At 39.3% G+C, this 19,544-nt stretch overlaps 1 protein-coding gene across 5 annotated transcripts in view; it reads right to left on the bottom strand.

Annotated features, from left to right (window-relative positions):
- MIGA1 (mitoguardin 1) overlaps positions 1 to 19,544 on the bottom strand; it is a 38,865-nt gene that overhangs the window by 9,875 nt on the left and 9,446 nt on the right. For all 5 annotated transcript variants that reach the window (XM_068141095.1, XM_068141098.1, XM_068141094.1 and 2 more), the window contains exon 8: positions 4,889 to 4,989. In XM_068141095.1, the coding sequence (XP_067997196.1) occupies positions 4,889 to 4,989 (101 nt within the window). The remainder of the gene's footprint in view (positions 1 to 4,888; positions 4,990 to 19,544) is intronic.

Raw genomic sequence — 19,544 nt, 5'->3', positions numbered from 1 at the left:
CATGGCTTCAAGTGCCACATCCAATCCCCTCTTGAACACCTCCAGGGATGGTGACTCCACCACCAACCTGGGCAGCACATTCCAATGGCTACCAGCTCTTTCTGTGAAGAACTTTCTCCTCACCTCCAGCCTAAACCTCCCCTGGCACAGCTTGAGACTGTGTCCTCTTGTTCTGGTGCTGGTTGCCTGGGAGAAGAGAACAACCCCCACCTGGCTACAAACTCCCTTCAGGTAGTTGTAGACAGCAATAAGGTCTCCCCTGAGCCTCCTCTTCTCCAGGCTAAACAACCCCAGCTCCCCCAGTCTCTCCTCGTAGGGCTTGTGCTCCAAATCCCTCACCGGCTTTGTTGCCCTTCTCTGGACATGTTCAAGTGTCTCAATGTCCTTCTTAAACTGAGGGCCCCAGAACTGGACACAGGACTCAAGGTGTGGCCTAACCAGTGCTGAGTACAGGAGCACAATGACTTCACTGCTCCTGTTGGCCACACTATGCAGGCCAGGATGCCATTGGCCTTCTTGTCCACCTGGGCACACTGCTGGCTCATGTTCACCCTACTATCAACCAGTATCCACAGGTCCTTTTCTGCCTGGCTGCTCTCCAGCCACTCCAACCCCAGCCTGTAGCGCTGCATGGGGCTGTTGTGACCAAAGTGCAGCACCCGTCACTTGGGACTTATTGAATGACATCATGTTGGACTCTGCCCATCTGTCCAGCCTGTCAATGTCCCTCTGGAACGCCCTTCTACCCTCTAACAGATCAACACCTGCTCCCAGCTTGGTGTCATCTGCGAATTTAATGATGAAGGACTCAATCCCCTCATCCAGATCATCAATAAAGATATTGAACAGAAGAAGATAGCATTATTTATCACAGCATACAGTATCAAAAACTTAACTGTGCTTACCACCCCTGTTGTGGTGATCCTGATAGTCTATGTGTGTTTAGGAATAAAAGTGTGCCTCGGCTTGCAGGTGGCAACTGTCTAAATAATTTTTAAAAACATTTAGGCACCTGTGTATTGTAGGTATCCAGACTGCCACAATTCTGTACAAGAAGTCATCACATGCATGATTCTTGGCATCCTCATAATTATCAGCCATAGTCAGCATGAAGTTCTGGCATACACTACTGCTATTCTGTACAGCTCATCAAAAGGGCATGTGATTTAAAATCTGCCAGCTGTCCCTGTTTTGTACAATTCTGTTTTTTGAAAGCCATTTTACTATGTTTTGTTCTAATATAACACAGCAAAACACCCCTGTTGCCTCCTAAGCAGCATCCTTATCAATTTCCACCAAAATTTGCGTCAGTTGTCTTGTTTCAGTATTCCCTGCATCTTTTCTGTTTTCTTTCCTGAGGGCAGTAACTTTGTGTAAGCACTGAAACATGAAAATAGCTTCCAGTCTTTAAAAATCAGAGCCACACCAAGTACTTAGTCCTGTTACTTGGGACAGAATGCTGTGTAGAAGAAAGACTAGTAATTGTCAATATAGAGCCTGTGGTACGATGGGATCACAAAAAAAATGTTGTTACTTTGTAATTTCCTAAAAGGCAAAACTACTAATGATTCCAGCAGGGGAGGAAAAAAAATAATCACACAGAAGTATACACACAGAGATGAATTTCAGATGTAGAAATGTCTAGCAATTTAAGGTTTTAACAGCACTAAAATTGTAACTGCATTTAGGATGCATAGGATGAAAGAACAGCTGTCTATTTTGATCTTTTAGAGGGTAGGAGAGCTCTGCAGAGGGACCTTGCCAGGCTGGACAGATGGGCAGAGTCCAACGGCATGAAATTTCACACATCCAAGTGCCGGGTTCTGCACATCAGCCACAACAACCCCATGCAGTGCTACAGGCTGGGGTCAGAGTGGCTGGAGAGCAGCCAGGCAGAAAGGGACCTGGGGGTACTGGTTGATAGTAGGCTGAATGTGAGCCAGCAGTGTGCCCAGGTGGACAAGAAGGCCAATGGCATCCTGGCCTGGATCAGGAATAGTGTGGCCAGCAGAAGCAGTGAAGTCATTCTTCCCCTGTACTCAGCACTGGTTAGGCCACACCTTGAGTACTGTGTCCAGTTCTAGGCCCCTCAGTTCAGGAAAGATGTTGAGTTGCTGGAATGTGTCCAGAGAAGGGCAACGAAGCTGGGGAGGGCCTTGGAACACAAGCCCTATGAGGAGAGGCTGAGGGAGCTGGGGTTGCTTAGCCTGGAGACAGCCTTATTGCTGTCTACAACTACCTGAAGGGAGATTGTAGACAGGTGGGGGTTGTTCTCTTCTCCCAGGCAACCAGCACCAGAACAAGAGGACACAGTCTCAAGCTGCACCAGGGGAGGTTTAGGCTGGATATTAGGAAGAAGTTCTTCATAGAAAGAGTTGGTAGCCATTGGAATGTGCTGCCCAGGTTGGTGGTGGAGTCACCATCACTGGAGGTGTTTAGGAAGAGATTTGATAGGGTGCTTGGTGGCATGGTTTAGTTGATTAGATAGTGCTGGATGATAGGTTGGACTTGATGATCTCAAAGGTCTCTTCCAACCTGGTCTGGTCTATTCTATTCTATTCTAGTCCTATTCTAGTCTAATCTAGTCTAGTCTAAATTTCCCCATTCACTGAAACAAATCTAAACCTGGAAGAGCTTAACATCTCTTAGCTTGAAACATTCCACTTTTTTGCAAGTGCAAGAACAAAAATAAATGAAAGTAGATAAGAAAGAACAAGGTATCTGATGTCATCTGGTCAATTCTAATCCAGCTGCATCAAAGTGATAACTGCTCTCTCCTAATAGCTGAAATACACTGGGAAGTAGCTATTTCTCCTCACTGTCATAGTTATTTGTAGTTCTAATTTAAAGCTTATTTCCCCCCAGAGGATGGGCCAAACTTTACATCACAGTGACACTACGTTCATAAGAGTCTACTTCACAGCTTTATTCTACCAGTACCTCACAATCATGCCCCAGTAGCTACTACTAGAGAGCTAATGGGCCCTGTAATTTATGCCAAGTGGCTCATATTTAATCCAGTACTTTGATGGCATTCTGGTTTGAATGCCAAACTTCAGGTTGTTTATGGCTTTGTTAATCTTCAGGCCTCTTTCTATCAGCTAAGAATTTTAATAGATTCTTCTATAAAATCTGAGAAAGGAGGTAAGAGCACTTGTTCTATCGGCAAAGGCTAGAACAGCTGAAAAGAAGAGACAATCTTCATAACTGCTCTGAAGGAAAGAGTTGACAGAGGTTCACTTTGAGCTATCAAAATGTGGAGAATATTTTCAGCATTTGTAAAGACAATTCTGTTGCCAATTTTGATTCCTTAGCAAATACTGAGATGATTTAGCTTCAGGACAGGATGGTCTGGTTATTCCACTGTGGTGATACATCCTGGGGTTTGGGATTTTTTAAGCCAAGAAACACAAATGAGCATAATGGATTGTTCCCATTTTCACATCCTTGCAAAAACACCAGGAAAGTTCATGAATAAAATACAAACAAACAAACAAATCATTAAAATAAATCCCAAAGTGTACAAATTAATAGCTCACAGCTCCTCTCAAGAGCTGATAGGGTTGAAATCAGCTTCAATTTTGGTTTTGTCCAAATTACAGGAATAGAAATAGAATAATAGAATAAACCAGGTTGGAAAAGACCTCCAAGATCATCGTGTCCAACCTATCATCCAACACCACCTAGTCAACTAACCCATGCAACCAAGCACCCTGTCAAGTCTCCTCCTGAACACCTCCAGTGATGGCGACTCCACCACCTCCCCGGGCAGTCCATTCCAATGGGCAATCACTCTCTCTGTGTAAAACTTCCTCCTGACCTCCAGACTGAACCTCCCCTGGCGCAGCCTGAGACTGTGTCCTCTTGTTCTGGTGCTGGCTGCCTGGGAGAAGAGACCAACCTCTGCCTGTCTACAACCCCCCTTCAGGAGGCACTCACCAGCCTCTACAGACACAAGCTTTGTTGGGAATGAGTCCTGGGCATACCATCACAACTTAATGTGAATTACTAAATCAGGGTAATGGCATTATGGAAAAACAAACCATACAATAGACAGTCAAAATGCAAAGAACATGTATGCAGCTCTCTCTCTTTTTACAACTGCCTGAGTTTAGTAGCTTAGTCATAATGCATACAGGATAGCCATATCTAACAGAGAATGTATCTGTTGAGACTGTCTTTCCTGTAATTTGGAGAAGGGTGCTCTTCCAGATGACTTCAGCTCCTCAGAGACTATAAAAGGAGATATTCCACATTCAAATAAGTGTGTTGCTGTATATGAAATTCTTTCAAATACTTCAAGGGAGCTGTAGCAAATTTCAGCTAATAGACCGTGTCCTGATATCCAAAGATTATTTCTTTATGCATCCTTTGTGGTCTTATCCAAAATTAGGGAAAGTTATATGGTGTATATTGTATTGTGCAAGGAATGTACTAAAATATGGAGCTCTCACTTTTTAACAATTTTCCCTAAAAAAACCAAACCCAAAACTGCTCCAAAAAAGACAAAACCTTCTCATTTTTATATTATGGTATGGGAACAGGGTTAAAAAAGAGACCCGAAAAATGCAGTTCATGGTAAAATGAGCTACTGGAGCCTCCACTGATTGTGCCTCTTCACTCATGAAAATCTGATATATTTTTCAAAACCAACTTCTTTTTATAAGGAGAAACATCAGGAAACATTCTGTCAATGCTTAGAAAAAAATAAAAATTGATCCCAACTTCATTACTTGAACTGACAGGAAGATGGTTACAACTAAGCAAGGAAAGCTTTTATCCCCATAAGAAAAATACATTTTGCTTACAATGATTAGCAAAAATTTAAGATTCTTCTGTTCAAATGGATCAGAATAATCTGTAAAGACGTGATCTTTAGGAGTCTTACCTCAGCTGTGGAAACAAAGGAGTCAGTCGATGCAATGCTTAACGTATCTCGAAGACAGAAATCATCTGCATTATCCTTTACAGTAATGTCTGTATTTTTATCTTTAAACAAAACCCAACAAAACAAAACAACAGACAAGAAAACTGATTATTAGACAATCAGAAAATTGCACTTTAAGTCTTTATGTCTTTAAACACTCAAGTGTTTCACATATACTGAGGTTTTCATTTGGAAGGTACAACATTGTACTACCACAAGAGTAAATTCTCCTATGACCTGATAACATATATGAAGGTGACTGTATTTTGCTGTCTTTCAAGTGGCCTTGCAATGAGCAGAGAAAGAAAGACTATTTTCCCAGGGTTTTTCCCTTTTCTTTGATAGACTGCTGAAGATCTCTCTCAAGCTATTACTTCGCTATATTGATCTAAACCCTCTGTTAAGTTTTTTAACTTGGCTGCGTTACATAACGAAAGCTCAAAGTGTTAGTGACCAAGAAATACTGTTCTAAATAAAAGTCAATTAATAAAAAACAAGGTTTCAGCTTCACTTGAATTAATTTCACTTTCTACTTCTCGTGCCTTTTTTCACTTGCTGGTTCTGGAGGAGAGCAAAGAGAAGGTTTTAATCTTCATGGCATCCTTTTTCCTTTATAAGCTTTTTTTATTGAAATAACACATCTAGAAACACTTCTTAGAGAATTACAGTTCTTAAAACCTTTAAAATGACAGATGCTTTATGCTTAAAATCATCTGCAATACAGTTCCTCTCAGTTTTCCTTTATTTTATCCTCAGATTTCAACTCCTGCACATATTACTAGCATACATGGTTTAGTTTTCACTGTACAGAAAGATTTTCACAGAAGGATTGAATTCATAAGTCAGTAAGTCAGGCTTTGGCTTCATGTGCCAATTATTACATTCTCAATAGAACACAGGCATTTATTTTGGGTTACTTTAACTTCAGACATTACACATATGTTGCTAAAAGTCTGTTTTATTTCCAACAGTCAGCAGCAACCAGCTACCCAATGTCATCCAGATCTGTTGCTACAGCCATACTTCATAAAAACCACTATTACATAGCAAAGTGGCCAAATGCCAATACACTAGAATGGTTTACTCATCAACTGAAATGCTACAAATCCACATAACTTAATTACTATTGTGGTGGTTGTTATGGGTTTATTGGTTGCAGACTTGAAATGACAGCTCAAAAAATGCACATAACAATAAGTATGTCTAGGAGTCTACACACTGTGGCTAAAAACTATTCAATGTTTGGACAAAGATTTTATTAGGTTAAGTTAGGCAGATTGCTACTTGTAATCACAACTTTACTGATACTCATATGAAAGTCTCTCTCTTTTTTTACATAATGCTTAATAGTTTGTTCTTTCTTGTGACCTCTTAAAACCATGGGGAAAACTACAGCAGCATCCAAGTTGGTTGAGAAACAATCACATACTGGAACTGACAGAGCTGGAACAGAAAACCGAACTGTGGTTTGCAAAGCATTTGCTTGCGGCCTGGTAAGAACAGATGGGTAACACAATGTTTCCTTCTTATTTCTAGCTCATAATTTGCATTAATCCCCTTCTAATATTACATTAAATGCTTTTCTAATGTAACTTTTTCATATAAACAGTTGCTGAAACTGCAATAATACTGTTAAACACTGGGCAGTACAGGAAATACAGCCTGGTTGCTAAAGATTTTTCCACTGAAACTTTCCTTTTGGCTAAGTTGTTTTCCATAATAGATTTCTAATTAAAATGAAAGTTTCTACATCTCGCCCTTCAAAAAGCCCTACAGCACCTCATTCAAGTGCAATCCAAAGAAATTATTTTCATGATCCTTCAAGTTTGCAGGCAACATGCCACAGTTACTTTATGGTAAGTGAACAGCTTTATTCCTAAGTAGCAACGCAAATATCTATAAAGATTTTACTGATAGTTTAATGAAGATGTTACAGTAAAGACCCAACACTTACATACACAAAATGCAGCTGTAAAGTATCATGTAACAACTTACCCAGAATCCAAGAATATATCCACCACCCTTCCCATGGAAATCCCAACTATACCATGGCCTGAAGCTGTTGGATATTGTCTCAGAATTACTGTGCTGCTGCTGTTGTATGTGAGTTTATAGCTCAGTTACAACAATGTATCCCCAAACTGACTCAGCTATGTAACCCATTACTTATAAATAGGAATAATACTACTTAACTAAAATTTATTCTGCATACATATAAGAAAATGATTGGTGTATAACCTTCTTTTTACAAATAGAGAAGAGCTGGTGGGAGATGTGGTGGTTGGAGGCTGTTTGGGGTCCAGTGACCATGAAATAATTGAGTTTTCAATATGCAGTCAAGCTAAGAGGGGCAGCAACAAAACCTCCACTCTGGACTTCTGGAGGGCAGACTTGAGGTTACTTAAGGAACTAACTCAGAAGGTACCTTGGGAAACAGCCCTTAAAAACAAAGGGGTGCAGGAGAGCTGGACCTACTTCAAGAAAGAAATCTTGAAGGTGCAGTAACTGGCTGTGCCAATCTGCCAGAAGATGAGCCACCGGGGCAGACGGCTGGCCTGGATGGGCAATGTAAGGGGAAAAAAAGAGTTTCTATCATCTTTGGAAGGAAGGAGAGGTAACCCAGGAAATGTTTAAGGATGTTGCTAGGTCATGTAGGAAAGAAATCAGAAAGGCAAAAGCTCATTTAGAGCTTAGACTGGCCACTGCTGTGAGGGACAACAAAAAATCCTTTTACAAATATATTAATGGCAAAAGGAGGGGCAAGGACAACCTCCACTCCTTAGGGGACATGGAGGGGAATATCGTAACTAAAGACGAGGAATAGGCAGAGGTACTTAACACTTTCTTTGCCTCAATTTTTAATAGCAGGATAGGTTGTCTTCCAGACAGCTGGCCTCCCGAGCCAGGAGGCAGTAGCCTCCTGAGTCAGGGAGCAGTATAGTTCCCCTGTGATCCAGGAGGAAGTAGCTAGAGATGTGCTTAGCCACTTGGATTCCCAGAAGTCCATGGGACCGCATGGGATCCATCCTAGAGTGCTGAGAGAGCTGGCAGATGAGCTGGCCAAGCCACTCTCCATCATTTTTCAACAGTCCTGGCTCACTGGAGAGGTCCCAGATGACTGGAAGCTGGCCAACATGGTGCCCATCCACATGAAGGGCTGGTTGGATGAGCCAGCGAATTATAGGCCTGTCAGCCTGACCTCAGTACCAGGCAAGATTATGGAACAGATCATCGAGTACAATCACACAGCACTTACAGGATGGCCAAAGGGATCAGGCCCAGCCAGCATGGATTTAGGAAGGGCAGGTCCTGTCTGACCAACCTGATCTCCTTCTATGATCAGGTGGCTGTGGGGAGGCCTGTGGATGTAGTCTACCTGGACTTCAGCAAGGCCTTTGAAACCATCTCCTACAGCAAACTCCTGCCCAAGCTGTCAGCCCGTGGCTTGGACAGCAGCACTCTGTGCTGGGTTAGGAACTGGCTGGAGGGCTGTGTCCAGAGAGTGGTGGTGAATGGTGCCACATCCAGCTGGCAGCCAGTCACTAGTGGTGTCCCCAGGGATCAGTGCTGGGCCCCATGCTGTTCAGTATGATCTGGATGAGGGCACTGAGTCGATCATCAGTAAATTTGCAGATGACACCAAGCTGAGGGCAGGTGTTGATCTGTTAGAGGGTTGGAGAGCTCTGAAGAACTTGACAGGCTGGATAGATGGGCAGAGTCCAACAGCATGAGATTTAACACATCTAAGTGTTGGTTTCTACACATTGGCCACAACAACCCCATGCAGTGCTGCAGGCTAGGGTCAGAGTGGCTGGAGAGCAGCCAGGCAGAAAGGGACCTGGGGGTACTGGTTGATAGTAGGCTGAAAATGAGCCAGCAGTGTGCCCAGGTGGACAAGAAGGCCAATGGCATCCTGGCCTGGATCAGGAACAATGTGGCCAGCAGGAGCAGGGAGGTCATTCTGTCCTTGTACTTAGCACTGGTTAGGCCACACCTTGAGTCCTGTGTCCAGTTCTGGGCCCCTCAGTTCAGGAAAGATGTTGAGTTGCTGGAATGTGTCCAGAGAAGGGCAACAAAGCTGGGGAGGGGTTTGGAGCACAAGCCCTATGAGGAGAGGCTGAGGGAGCTGGGGTTGCTTAGCCTGGAGAAGAGGAGGCTCAGGGGAGACCTTATTGCTGTCTACAACTACCTGAAGGGAGGCTGTAGTCAGGTGGGGGTTGGTCTCTTCTGCCAGGCAACCAGGACCAGAGCAAGAGGACACAGTCTCAAGCTGTGCAAGGGGAGGTTTAGGCTGAATGTTAGGAAGAAATTCTTCACGGAAAGAGTGATTGGCCATGGGAATCCACTGCCCAGGTTGGTGGTGGAGTCACCATCCCTGGAATTGTTTAAGAAGAGACTGGATGAGGCACCTGGTGCCATGGTTTAGTTGATTAGATGGTGTTGGGTGATAGGTTGGACTCAATGATCTCAAAGGTCTTTTCCAACCTGGTTAATTCTGTATTCTGTGTAAATAAAGGAACCACATTTTTCATCCTAGAATACTACAAAATCAGGGGTTCTTCTGTAAAGTTTTCATCTAGCTGTAGTGCTACTGATTACATGAAACTACAGAGATAAGATTTTGAATACATCTATATTTGCTAAAAAAGTCATTATCCCAAGCTTTCTAAGATGAACCTAAACCTGTCACCTATCAGTATGTTTTTAACATGAATACAGAACATCTGTGGTTTTGCTCAAGCAAAATCCTCACTACTAAAAAAAGGCACCAAAAAAAAAAAAAAAGGTTGGTATTGCTGAATGAAATAATACCTTTGGCACAGCCTCCCCACAGGAACCAAAATAGTCTTGTCAGCTCTTTCTGACTTTCTAAGCACCACCACCCTAATACTATAAAATACCCTTAGCCAAGAAGGTGCTTATCAATACTTATGCTGCGCAGAAGGCACACTATTATGAAAACGTTAGGGTGAAAATTAAGTTACAGCTGGAGCAAATACCATGCAAGTACCAGGATACCATTCTTAGACACAAGAACATGGGGGGGGGAGACCAAAAAAAAAAAGACAGCAGCACAATGAGACTCCTGGAATGAACAGCTGCATGAGGAATCCATCCACCAACGGCTGCAACTGCTCATAAATTCATCTCAAGTTATTATGTAGTCTAATAATTTCAGGAAAGGAATACTAGCGAGTATGTGAGCCACAAATATACTTAACTGAGAAGTCAAGGAGTTATTTTGTGTTCATTTATGTTTGTAAAGAAGTGGAGTTTCAGATGTGGTGCTGACAACAGTAACTGCATTACATCAAGATTCTTAATTGTAGTGCCTTAAAATGCATACATGGTTCTAAAGTTCAGTTAAGGAACTGGAAGAATATGGAGTACTGCTAAAGCTTGTGAAATTAATTCTACCTTTCTAAGATTTTGCAAACAATTATTTGAAACTAAGGAAGCTTTAAAAAAAAACATCCCAGCAAGAACAAAACTACTTTCACATTTATTCACAGAGCACTAATTCAGAATTTTTATTTATCTTTGCTCTGGTAGGTTTGCATGGCAAGACAGAGCACAAAATTAACTCTCTGAACTCTCAGAGCAAAATTTGACCTTGTTTTATCAATCACTTGGGAAGTATTCACCTTCATATAATGCTTAAAAGTTCTGGAAACTGTTTATGTATCTTTCCTCCAACCTTGAATGAAACATGGTGTGAGTTTGCATGTGAGCCTGACACTTAAGTGCAGCAGTTAAAAAAAGAAAGCACTTACCCGCTGGCAAAGAACTCACTAGGAGTTAAGGAATTTAGTTGTGAGTACCACTATTAAGGTCATAGTTTCCTATTCTCCCACTTCAGTGGAACATCAGTGCAGAAATATATCACAAGCAGGAAAGCAAGACCAGAAGAGAAAGACCTGATGAACTCTGAAGAAGAGAAAACCTTGCAGAAGAGCCCATTTATGAAATCAGGGTACCCCAAGGGCAGCAGGCTCCCAGCATTCTGCCAGGCTACCACACAACCAGCCGCCACAGTACACACTACTTAGGGCCCTTGGATCTGTGGCTTTATGCCTAGACAAAGCAATTACAGTAATCAAGTTCAGAGAGCACAGAAGCATGAATTACTACATTATCCAATTTCAACAGAATGTGTCACAGTCTTCCAGTTAGTCACAAGCAGCACAGTGGTTTGTCAACACTCTTGCTGAAGCATCCCTAAGTAGCTTTATTTATGTTTATACACAGTCATAACTCTGAGCGTTGACTGAATATTCCTTGAATAATCAGTTCTACCAAGTAGCTACTAAGGTATTATATAAAGTCTTACCAGAAGCACCTAGAAAGCAGCAAATTTCACTTTTTGTCATATACATAAAAAGAAAACAATCCCAAACTTCAGATGGCACCTTCTGATGGCTGGGTTGTATAGCTACAGCTTAAAAAAGGCAAGCCAAGAATGGAACCAGGTGTCCACACAGACCATTCTGCATTTAACAATTTGTTAAATCACGTTTGCACTCTCCAGTAACACAAATACCTGGGTAAAAGAAAGTGCCTATAGCAGGAGGCATTTCTATTCACTTCAAATAAAGCTATTATTGGCTTCAGGATGAAAATATTTTTAAAAGATCCTGGCCTGAAATATATCTAACAAAGTCTCGTACTCTGCCAATATGTCAACATGTTGGGATAACTCTGATGCAACTGAATTAAATAAAAAATAAAGTCAACAAACAGTCCTCCCAACCCCCAAACAAACCCACAAAAGATCCTCCATTTTCACATGAGTGAGCTTGGGTGTCAGTATGCTCTTACATCTCTAGTAAGTCCCTCTTGAGAACACACAGCTTCTGCTCACCAGTATTTGACTAGGAATTCAGCAACCAAAGCAGTTGTCTAATGGAAAGGAACAGCTGGGGAGTAACAGAGTACAGGACAGCACCAAGTACTTAGTACTTGTGATTTCCCTTTCCTCCTGGTATACAACAACCTTTTCAATATATTTTTTTTTTGACTGGAGTAACTGCTGAGCCTTCAGATCACATCCTTAGCAAATATCTTAGTAGTTTTCATCCAGAGTATAATTTTCTGGTTTTATGCAAACAGAAGCCCAAATCTTACTTCCTCAGTAAGAGTTGAGTCAACAGCTTTTAGAATTGTTTCCAAATATAGTTATAATTTTTAAGGTCCACAAAAAAGCCTTCCACTACAATACTCTCAGGCATAAAAAGGCCCATCTTCCAGGACACTGGATGCTCACCCAATTATCATTAAGCAAAACAGAGGACGTTCTTCATTCACACTGTGTTCTGTATTCATTACTTTGATGTTATTCTTAACACAAAAGGAGCTCAGCTAATTAAAAGCTGAATAAAAAGCATGTGTATAGATGACAGCAATAGATTCTTCACGCCTAAATAAATAAAGCACACAAATATTGAATAGTGCAATCCATTATTATTGCATACATAAGCAGTAATATCCACCTGAAAACTGAGATGAACTGATTTGCAGTATTTGCCATCTTGAAGATGTAGCTTGCCTAAAATAAGATTATAGTTTCCAAGACATTTTCCATATACCTTAGAAAGATATAGAAGCAAATTCTGTGATGTTTATAATTACTTGGTTATTTTCAGACCTTCAAGTTAATGATTTGATCCACAAAGTTGTATTATCTGCTAAGCACCAATATGTTTAATGATGTATAAAACTAAACAACATGGCTAATGCTCTTATATTCCACAACAGTAAAATCAAGCACCTTGAAAGTTCTTATCTAGCAAAATTCTTGTGCCTAAGTACTCATTTTAGTCTCTCAATGTGAAAATTTATTTCCTGTCCATAGAGACAGATACATTAAATAACTCAAGAGTGTTATAAGATATGATATAGCTTCGCTACTAAGGAATGGTGAAAAAATCAAACAATTCTTTCAATACTTAAATCTGCTAAACAACTCTCCCATAAATTTGATAACTGAATTAGAATATTTGCTGATAGTTGCAATTTTTTTTTAAGCAAAGAAATTAGCAAAAGACTAAATACATAATTTCGGTGTAGAAAATGTGATCTGCGAAAGCTGTCCCTGAATCACCGTGGCACGATTTACTGTAAAACCTAAATCCCAAAACAGAGACCTCACCATGAGGAGCTCTGCAATTCAAATATCCAGGAAGAGGCAGAGTAAACCCACATGGTGCTAGATTGCTGAAGTCTGAATGTTAAGAGAACAGATGAGTATCTAATGTGTCTTTTGTAACTTGAAATAGCACATCACACGCCCTGACAGCTGAGAAATCAGCTTAGTAAACATAAAATAAATGTATGCATATGTTCATTTCTCTGGTTTACTGCTCTTACATCCTTTTTGGCATAGACATGTGCTCCTGAAACAGTTTTGAGATGTATATCCCACGTAAGCTATGTGCCACTCTTAGATCTCTCCCTATGATACAGTTTTAAATTTACTTGAAAATAAACTTGGATTATCTGTAACTGCACATTCTAAGGTTCTACATTTACATGGGGTTACAATTTTCTGCAACTCCTTTTCTTTACCCTGAAGCTAAAAATCAGTGCATCTTCCATGATTGTAGGGTTTAAATGCTTGTTCTTTAGAGATCAATTTGATTTCTGACCACACTTTAATAGTTTGGATAACAGTTTCTGCACTTGTATTTTATCATTTGAGAGAGCTCTGCCAATCAGGTTTGCTCAGATGCCTGATCTGGACAGACTCTATTTAAATGGATGTGCAACACTAATTTGTTATCACTTCCTCTTCACAAGGGTATTCCATTCTCCTGTAGTTCATCACATCCATTTTGTTCACAGCAAAGTCTAGTTTGAATTCCAGTGCTGCTTAATTTAAAACATAAGCTGTCCACTGGGGATTTATAGCACAGCACTGTGAAGACTGCCAGATACCTTAGTCATCAGCTCTGAACGTCACTGCCTTTTCTTAGTTCTTCACATCCTAAAAACAAGAACAATCTACCACTATATTTACACAGACACTCTTTAGTGACAATGGAATGGACTGTTCAACCACATTCAGTGTGATATTACATTAATTCATTGTGATGCAGGGCAGATTCAAAATGCAATGTCGTATTTACAGGAGAGGCTTACACATCTAGAATTAGCTCCTTTAATACCTTTCTGCACTAGAGGCCTTCATAAGCTGGTTAGGCGAAAAGTCTTCTCACCAAACTTGTGAGAGGAATCTCAAAACTAAGTGCATTTATCCCTTCGGCCTCAGTTCTACTCTATCTGTGTAAATCTGCTGAAATCAGTGGGTACTTAAAGCAAGATGTTTACACAAGTGCATTACTAGCAATATCCCTTGCTTCTTTCCAAGGCAATTTGCTGCCACCTTCTTGGCTTTTTCTTCACAGAAGAGCAGACAGTAGCAGACACATTCATAAAAAAAGGTAAGAATAACCAGAAACTGATGCTCAACTCTTAAAACTTGTTGCTTTATAAAGTTTCCTGATGGTTATATTAAAACACAAAAACAACAAACGACCCCTACCCAAACCAACAACAATAACCCAACAAAAAAAACCCACAAGAATCCAAGCAAACAAACAAAAACCGTCAAAAAAACCCAGAGAAAAGAGTTTAGTATTCTAGCATATAGTCTATTTTGCTGAATGTGGCACCATCCAACATGTTCTCTTCAAAGTAAGAGTTTAATACATTGTTCTTCAGGGATGGGGATGTTGACATTTCAAAGCAAGTGAGACAGACTGACAGAAGAACCTACATACTACTTTGTTCTTCAATAGAAAGAAAAATATACTGTCTAGCACTATCAAAAAAGAAATATTGATACCTTTCTTTTTTTGGAATTAATAGAACTATACAGGTGGTGACCCTCAGAAAATAATATCAAAGGAAGTAAATATATGTATCTGTTTTGCATTAACAATTGGATTCTCTATTCAGAATGGAGACTCTAGCGTACTTGACATGGACAAACACTACAGGACGGACATAATAATCCTAGTGCTCACTTGAATTTCAAGGCAGAACTGTTTTACAGAATTCTGCAGACTCCAGTGAAACTGCTCAGGAATGTGACTGGCTTCTGCAAACCCAGCTGCACATAGCATACGGTTTAAGAAGCTAAATTAGCAAGACACATGCTTAATTTTAAACAAAAAGACTCAAAGAATATCTTAAGTGCCTTACTGATTGGGGCCTGCTTGCATTCCACTTGCCCCCAAAGGGAAGAATGAGATAATCCTTAAAAAGTTGTAGTGAATGAAGAGTTCTTCCTCTGGACATTTAGTTTAGTAAATAACACCAATTATCAAATTTAAATTAAAAAACAATTATCAGCACTTTAAGGTCGCTAAAAGCATTAGCAACAACGTATTAATACTTGAAGTATAGTGTAAGTAATCATTAATGCAGCCTGGAAGATACCCTGACGCTGATTAGCAGCTACTCAAACTGATGTAGTTAAAGCTGCTGTCTAATCAATACATTGGTTATCTGTGGTAAAAGAAAGTGAAAAAAGGCAAACCTTGAATAATAGAGAATGTACAAAATTTAGGCTATCTGGAAATATATATATGTTTACCTTTAAATACTTGCACCATATCTGCATGCAGAACAAGGGCAGCTTTAAATAGCAGTACAGAGTAAAGCCTGGTGTGATGAACATACGCTCTTGAATCAGCTACACTTTGCTACAAACAGGATTATTAGGTAAGGTGGGACATAGTGCACAGACCACATAGTCACTAAAGAATTAAGGAACTGACATTAATTAATTTTTAAAAAATTAGCTTGAGCCATCTAAAAACCTAGTTAATTACTAAAACTGTTACAAAAAATTAACTGCATAAGTAGGAGCACATACCTAACAAATTTTACCCCCTCTGTTGTTACTGTTCAGAGAATTTTTTTCTATAACTTTCCACCAAGATGGATTTGCTCCCACATATAGGTTCATCTTTGAAATGCTTTAAGATCAAACAAAAGTTTAAGAAAATTGTAAGATATAAAAAGACCTTCAGGAATGAAATGCTTACACAAGCCACTTGAGCCTGCCAACTACAGGGTAAACAATTAAAAAACCACCCACACAAACTACATGCCTGGTAAATGTGCATTGCTGTAGTGGTGGGGTATGGCTAGCGCAGAAGAACAAGCCCAGGAAACTGCAATCGTTCAAGGCTGCTATGTGGATATGCTGCAAACATTTATGCCAGGCTGATAGGTCACAGACTTTGACTTAAATGGCAGCAAGCTTTAAACATGATAGAATACAAATTAATAAAAGCTGTAAGCTTTTGCATGTGTGTGCATGCCATATTTTAACGTCTTGAAAATAAATTGCAAACAGAAGTTTATTTAGTTTAGTCCCAACTGAACTGCTAAATTAAGAAAGGAATTATAGTGCAGAGAGCTACATTTGCTGATTCTATAAAAACTGGCCAATATTCCATTTTGATATTGTGCTCAAAAGCAGTGAGAAAAGCTCAAAATGTTGTTTTTGCACTTTCAGAATTAAACTACCAATCTAAGACAATTCATTACTTTTGAATTATTTACAAACATTAACTATCATTGTCCACATCTCCTCCTCCATTCACTGGCTCTCCTTCCCCTATTTTGCCCAAGAATGTTTCAGACAAGCTTTCCCTAAAAATAGACTTTAACGCAAGAATAAACTGTTGTAGTAGAAGTTCTAAACCAGGAATTAGTCCTATGAGCCAAAACGTGTTCTTGATCATTGGTTTATATAACCTCACACTGCAATACTGGAGCCAGGAAAAAAAAAACACTTATCCCACCCTCACTACTTGCCATCTGTCTGGTAGGACTTTTCCTGCCTCTGGAACATTTATACTCACAATGTATATAAACACAGAAAAGTTAAGTGTATATACATCCTTTTTAGTGCGGAAAAGAACTTGTAAACTATGACTTGTTAAGAATAAACCACAAAAACATGGCGGGGGGTGGAGCAAGCAAGTTCCTGCCTTTCCACTTATTTCATACACCACTGTTCAAAAGTGTTCAAAATGAAGGCAAGTGATTATTAAATCAAGTTCAGACATAGAGGGAAAATGATCACTTTTCTTTGTACAAAAAGGCGGCAAATACACGTCTACTTTAAAAAAATGTTTAAAAAGACTGGAGAAGCTATTGACTAAAACTAGGCACTAGAATGTCCAGTAAGAAATGATGCAAAATGAACACTCATAAAACACGTTTAAAGTACTGTTAGTCACCTGTGTTTGCTGCTGCAAAATGTTAATTAACTAGTTCTACTTGAGTAGTATCGTGGAGAACTAATTGCACAAACTGCTGTACACATGTTCCTTACTCATATAAGAAACAACAACAGCTTTACTGTATTCCTTTAGATCACAGATTTAAATTTGGTGGGTAAAAAAGAAAGGAACAAGAGAAGTAAAGTAATTAGAGTTTGCCCCAGCAACTACACAGAACCAAGAAGCTCACACAAAACGGTATCTGGGGAAAAAGACTGCAGCTGCTGACGTGCTGTAAAAGAAAGAGCAGTAACTGTGAAGAAGTAGCAGGCGGATTTTGCATTAGGAGAATTGAGCAGGGAAGCACAGGTATATTAACTGAATAAAGTTTGGGAAATTCAGTCAGGCAGGTAGACTGTGGCTCAATTATGAGCAACCTTTAAAACTAAAAGGAGGAACAGCTTGTATTTAATTTGATGAGAAGCTCTTGTGGGAAAGAGACAGTTTAAGAGAAAGGAATCATCTGGTCAGAAAAATGAGCAAAGGTGATTTTTATAAACAACAGTTCAGTCCATGTGAGAGAAGCAAGTTTTAAATGGACAAGGCAAGACGTGAGAACATGACATGAGTCAAGAAGTGAGAGAGACAAGGGTTTAAATAGGAATTGTGGTGTGGACAGAAAGAAGACAGATTTCAGGGATGCCATTTAAGGAAAAGCAGCAAGTTGTATAAATAGCCTGCACAGTTGGATCTAAGAGCAAAGCTGTTGGGCAAATGGTAATAAGGGTTCTCAAAAATCAGAAACAGATTCTTTTTCTGATCTTATTTGAAGTGTTTTCAGAAATTTCTTTATATATCACCCCCCCAAGCTAACATACATTAAGTGATATTCAGTTCTCCAATGCTTGAGTGGTCCATTGTTCAGTCAACGGTAAATGAGATTATCTTGAGCCACAGCTGAAAAGACTTCAGCTAATCTGTTTTACTAGGCAATGAAATGACAGCTAAGTTCAAACTTTTAAGATAAACAATCACACACTCCAGTTTATCAAATACCAACATAAACATACAGACTAACAAATACTAATATTTTGTCAGAACCACTAACCTCACTGCAGGTCCATGCAAAGCTGTTTTGTATTTTAGTATATAGTATTGCTAAAATTAAGACACAGTGTTTTCAGAATTATTTTTGTTTACAATTTTAAGTTGAATTTTTAACCAGTCTTACTCAACATTATACTTAGATGCTTTCTAATACAGACTTTTGCTGATGGTGATTTATAAAGAAAGCATTATTAGTATTGGACAAACATGCCTTTAAAGTCAAGTCTTGAATATTACTGGTAGGAGAAGACATACTATCCAATTCAAACATCTGCACCTTGAGTGTTTATTGTGAGTCAGAAATAAGAAGTTGTAGCAATAAGTTGCAATGCAAAGTCTTACAGTAAAACACAGTAAACTTCAGCAGTTACTGAACTTCCACAAACTGTAATAGTGAAATTATGTTCAAAATATGTATTATGTTTTTTCAAAAAAGGATTGGAATAACTTTTCTGGGATTTTCCTCAGACTTAGTAATACTGTTTTCCTTCCTTTACCAAAGCATTCATCTTGGGATGAATGTATTTCCACACTTAAAGGAAAAGCTATTGTTTTACTTTGTTTCAATTTCAATTCTGTTTCAACTACTAGAAAAAAATGTTTTGTACTTCTCTAAGAAATCAAGATATTATTTAATGTAAAATTAATGAATAGAGAGCAAATTAATGTTTACAAGCTGACATAAAACGTTATGCTACTTCAAAATTATTTTATAGTATGGACTACTAAAGCACACCTAACTGAATTATTAGAAGTTGCTCACTGCCTCATTGGAGCCCGAGAACTACAAACAGAAAAATTTCCTGTGCATAACCACTTTAAACATAATACTCTCAAACTAAAATTTTCCCACTAGTGCTTCAGAGGCAGGAATAAAAACACAGCCTTTGGATATTCATCCATGGACAGTAAAACATTATAGAAATCTCTGTTAATAAAATACATAAAAATGATATTTTGACAGCTTCTTTAACTATAAAGAGATTTTTGCTTAAGTGCAGCTGGAAGAAAAGGTTTCTAATACAAAAATGTGTTCTTCTAAGAGTTCTTCAAATGTGCTTTCTTGTCACTAGGCTAAAGGCTGTGCTTACTCTCCAAAATGCCAGGCATATTTTTGCGTGTAAGAAAATTAAAAAAGGAAACAGACAAACCTCCCAACAAAACTATTCAACACAGACCTTTGTCTAATCTTCTACTGCAATAGCTCAAACAATTAATTTGTTTCAAATTGTACAATTAATATAAAATAAGGGGTTTTTTATATATAAAAA

This window comes from Melanerpes formicivorus, unplaced genomic scaffold, assembly GCF_026170545.1.
Source record: "Melanerpes formicivorus ecotype bairdi unplaced genomic scaffold, bMelFor1.0.p_v2 SCAF_7, whole genome shotgun sequence".
Classification (NCBI taxonomy): domain Eukaryota; kingdom Metazoa; phylum Chordata; class Aves; order Piciformes; family Picidae; genus Melanerpes; species Melanerpes formicivorus.
This window is presented reverse-complemented; position numbering and strand designations above follow the sequence as displayed.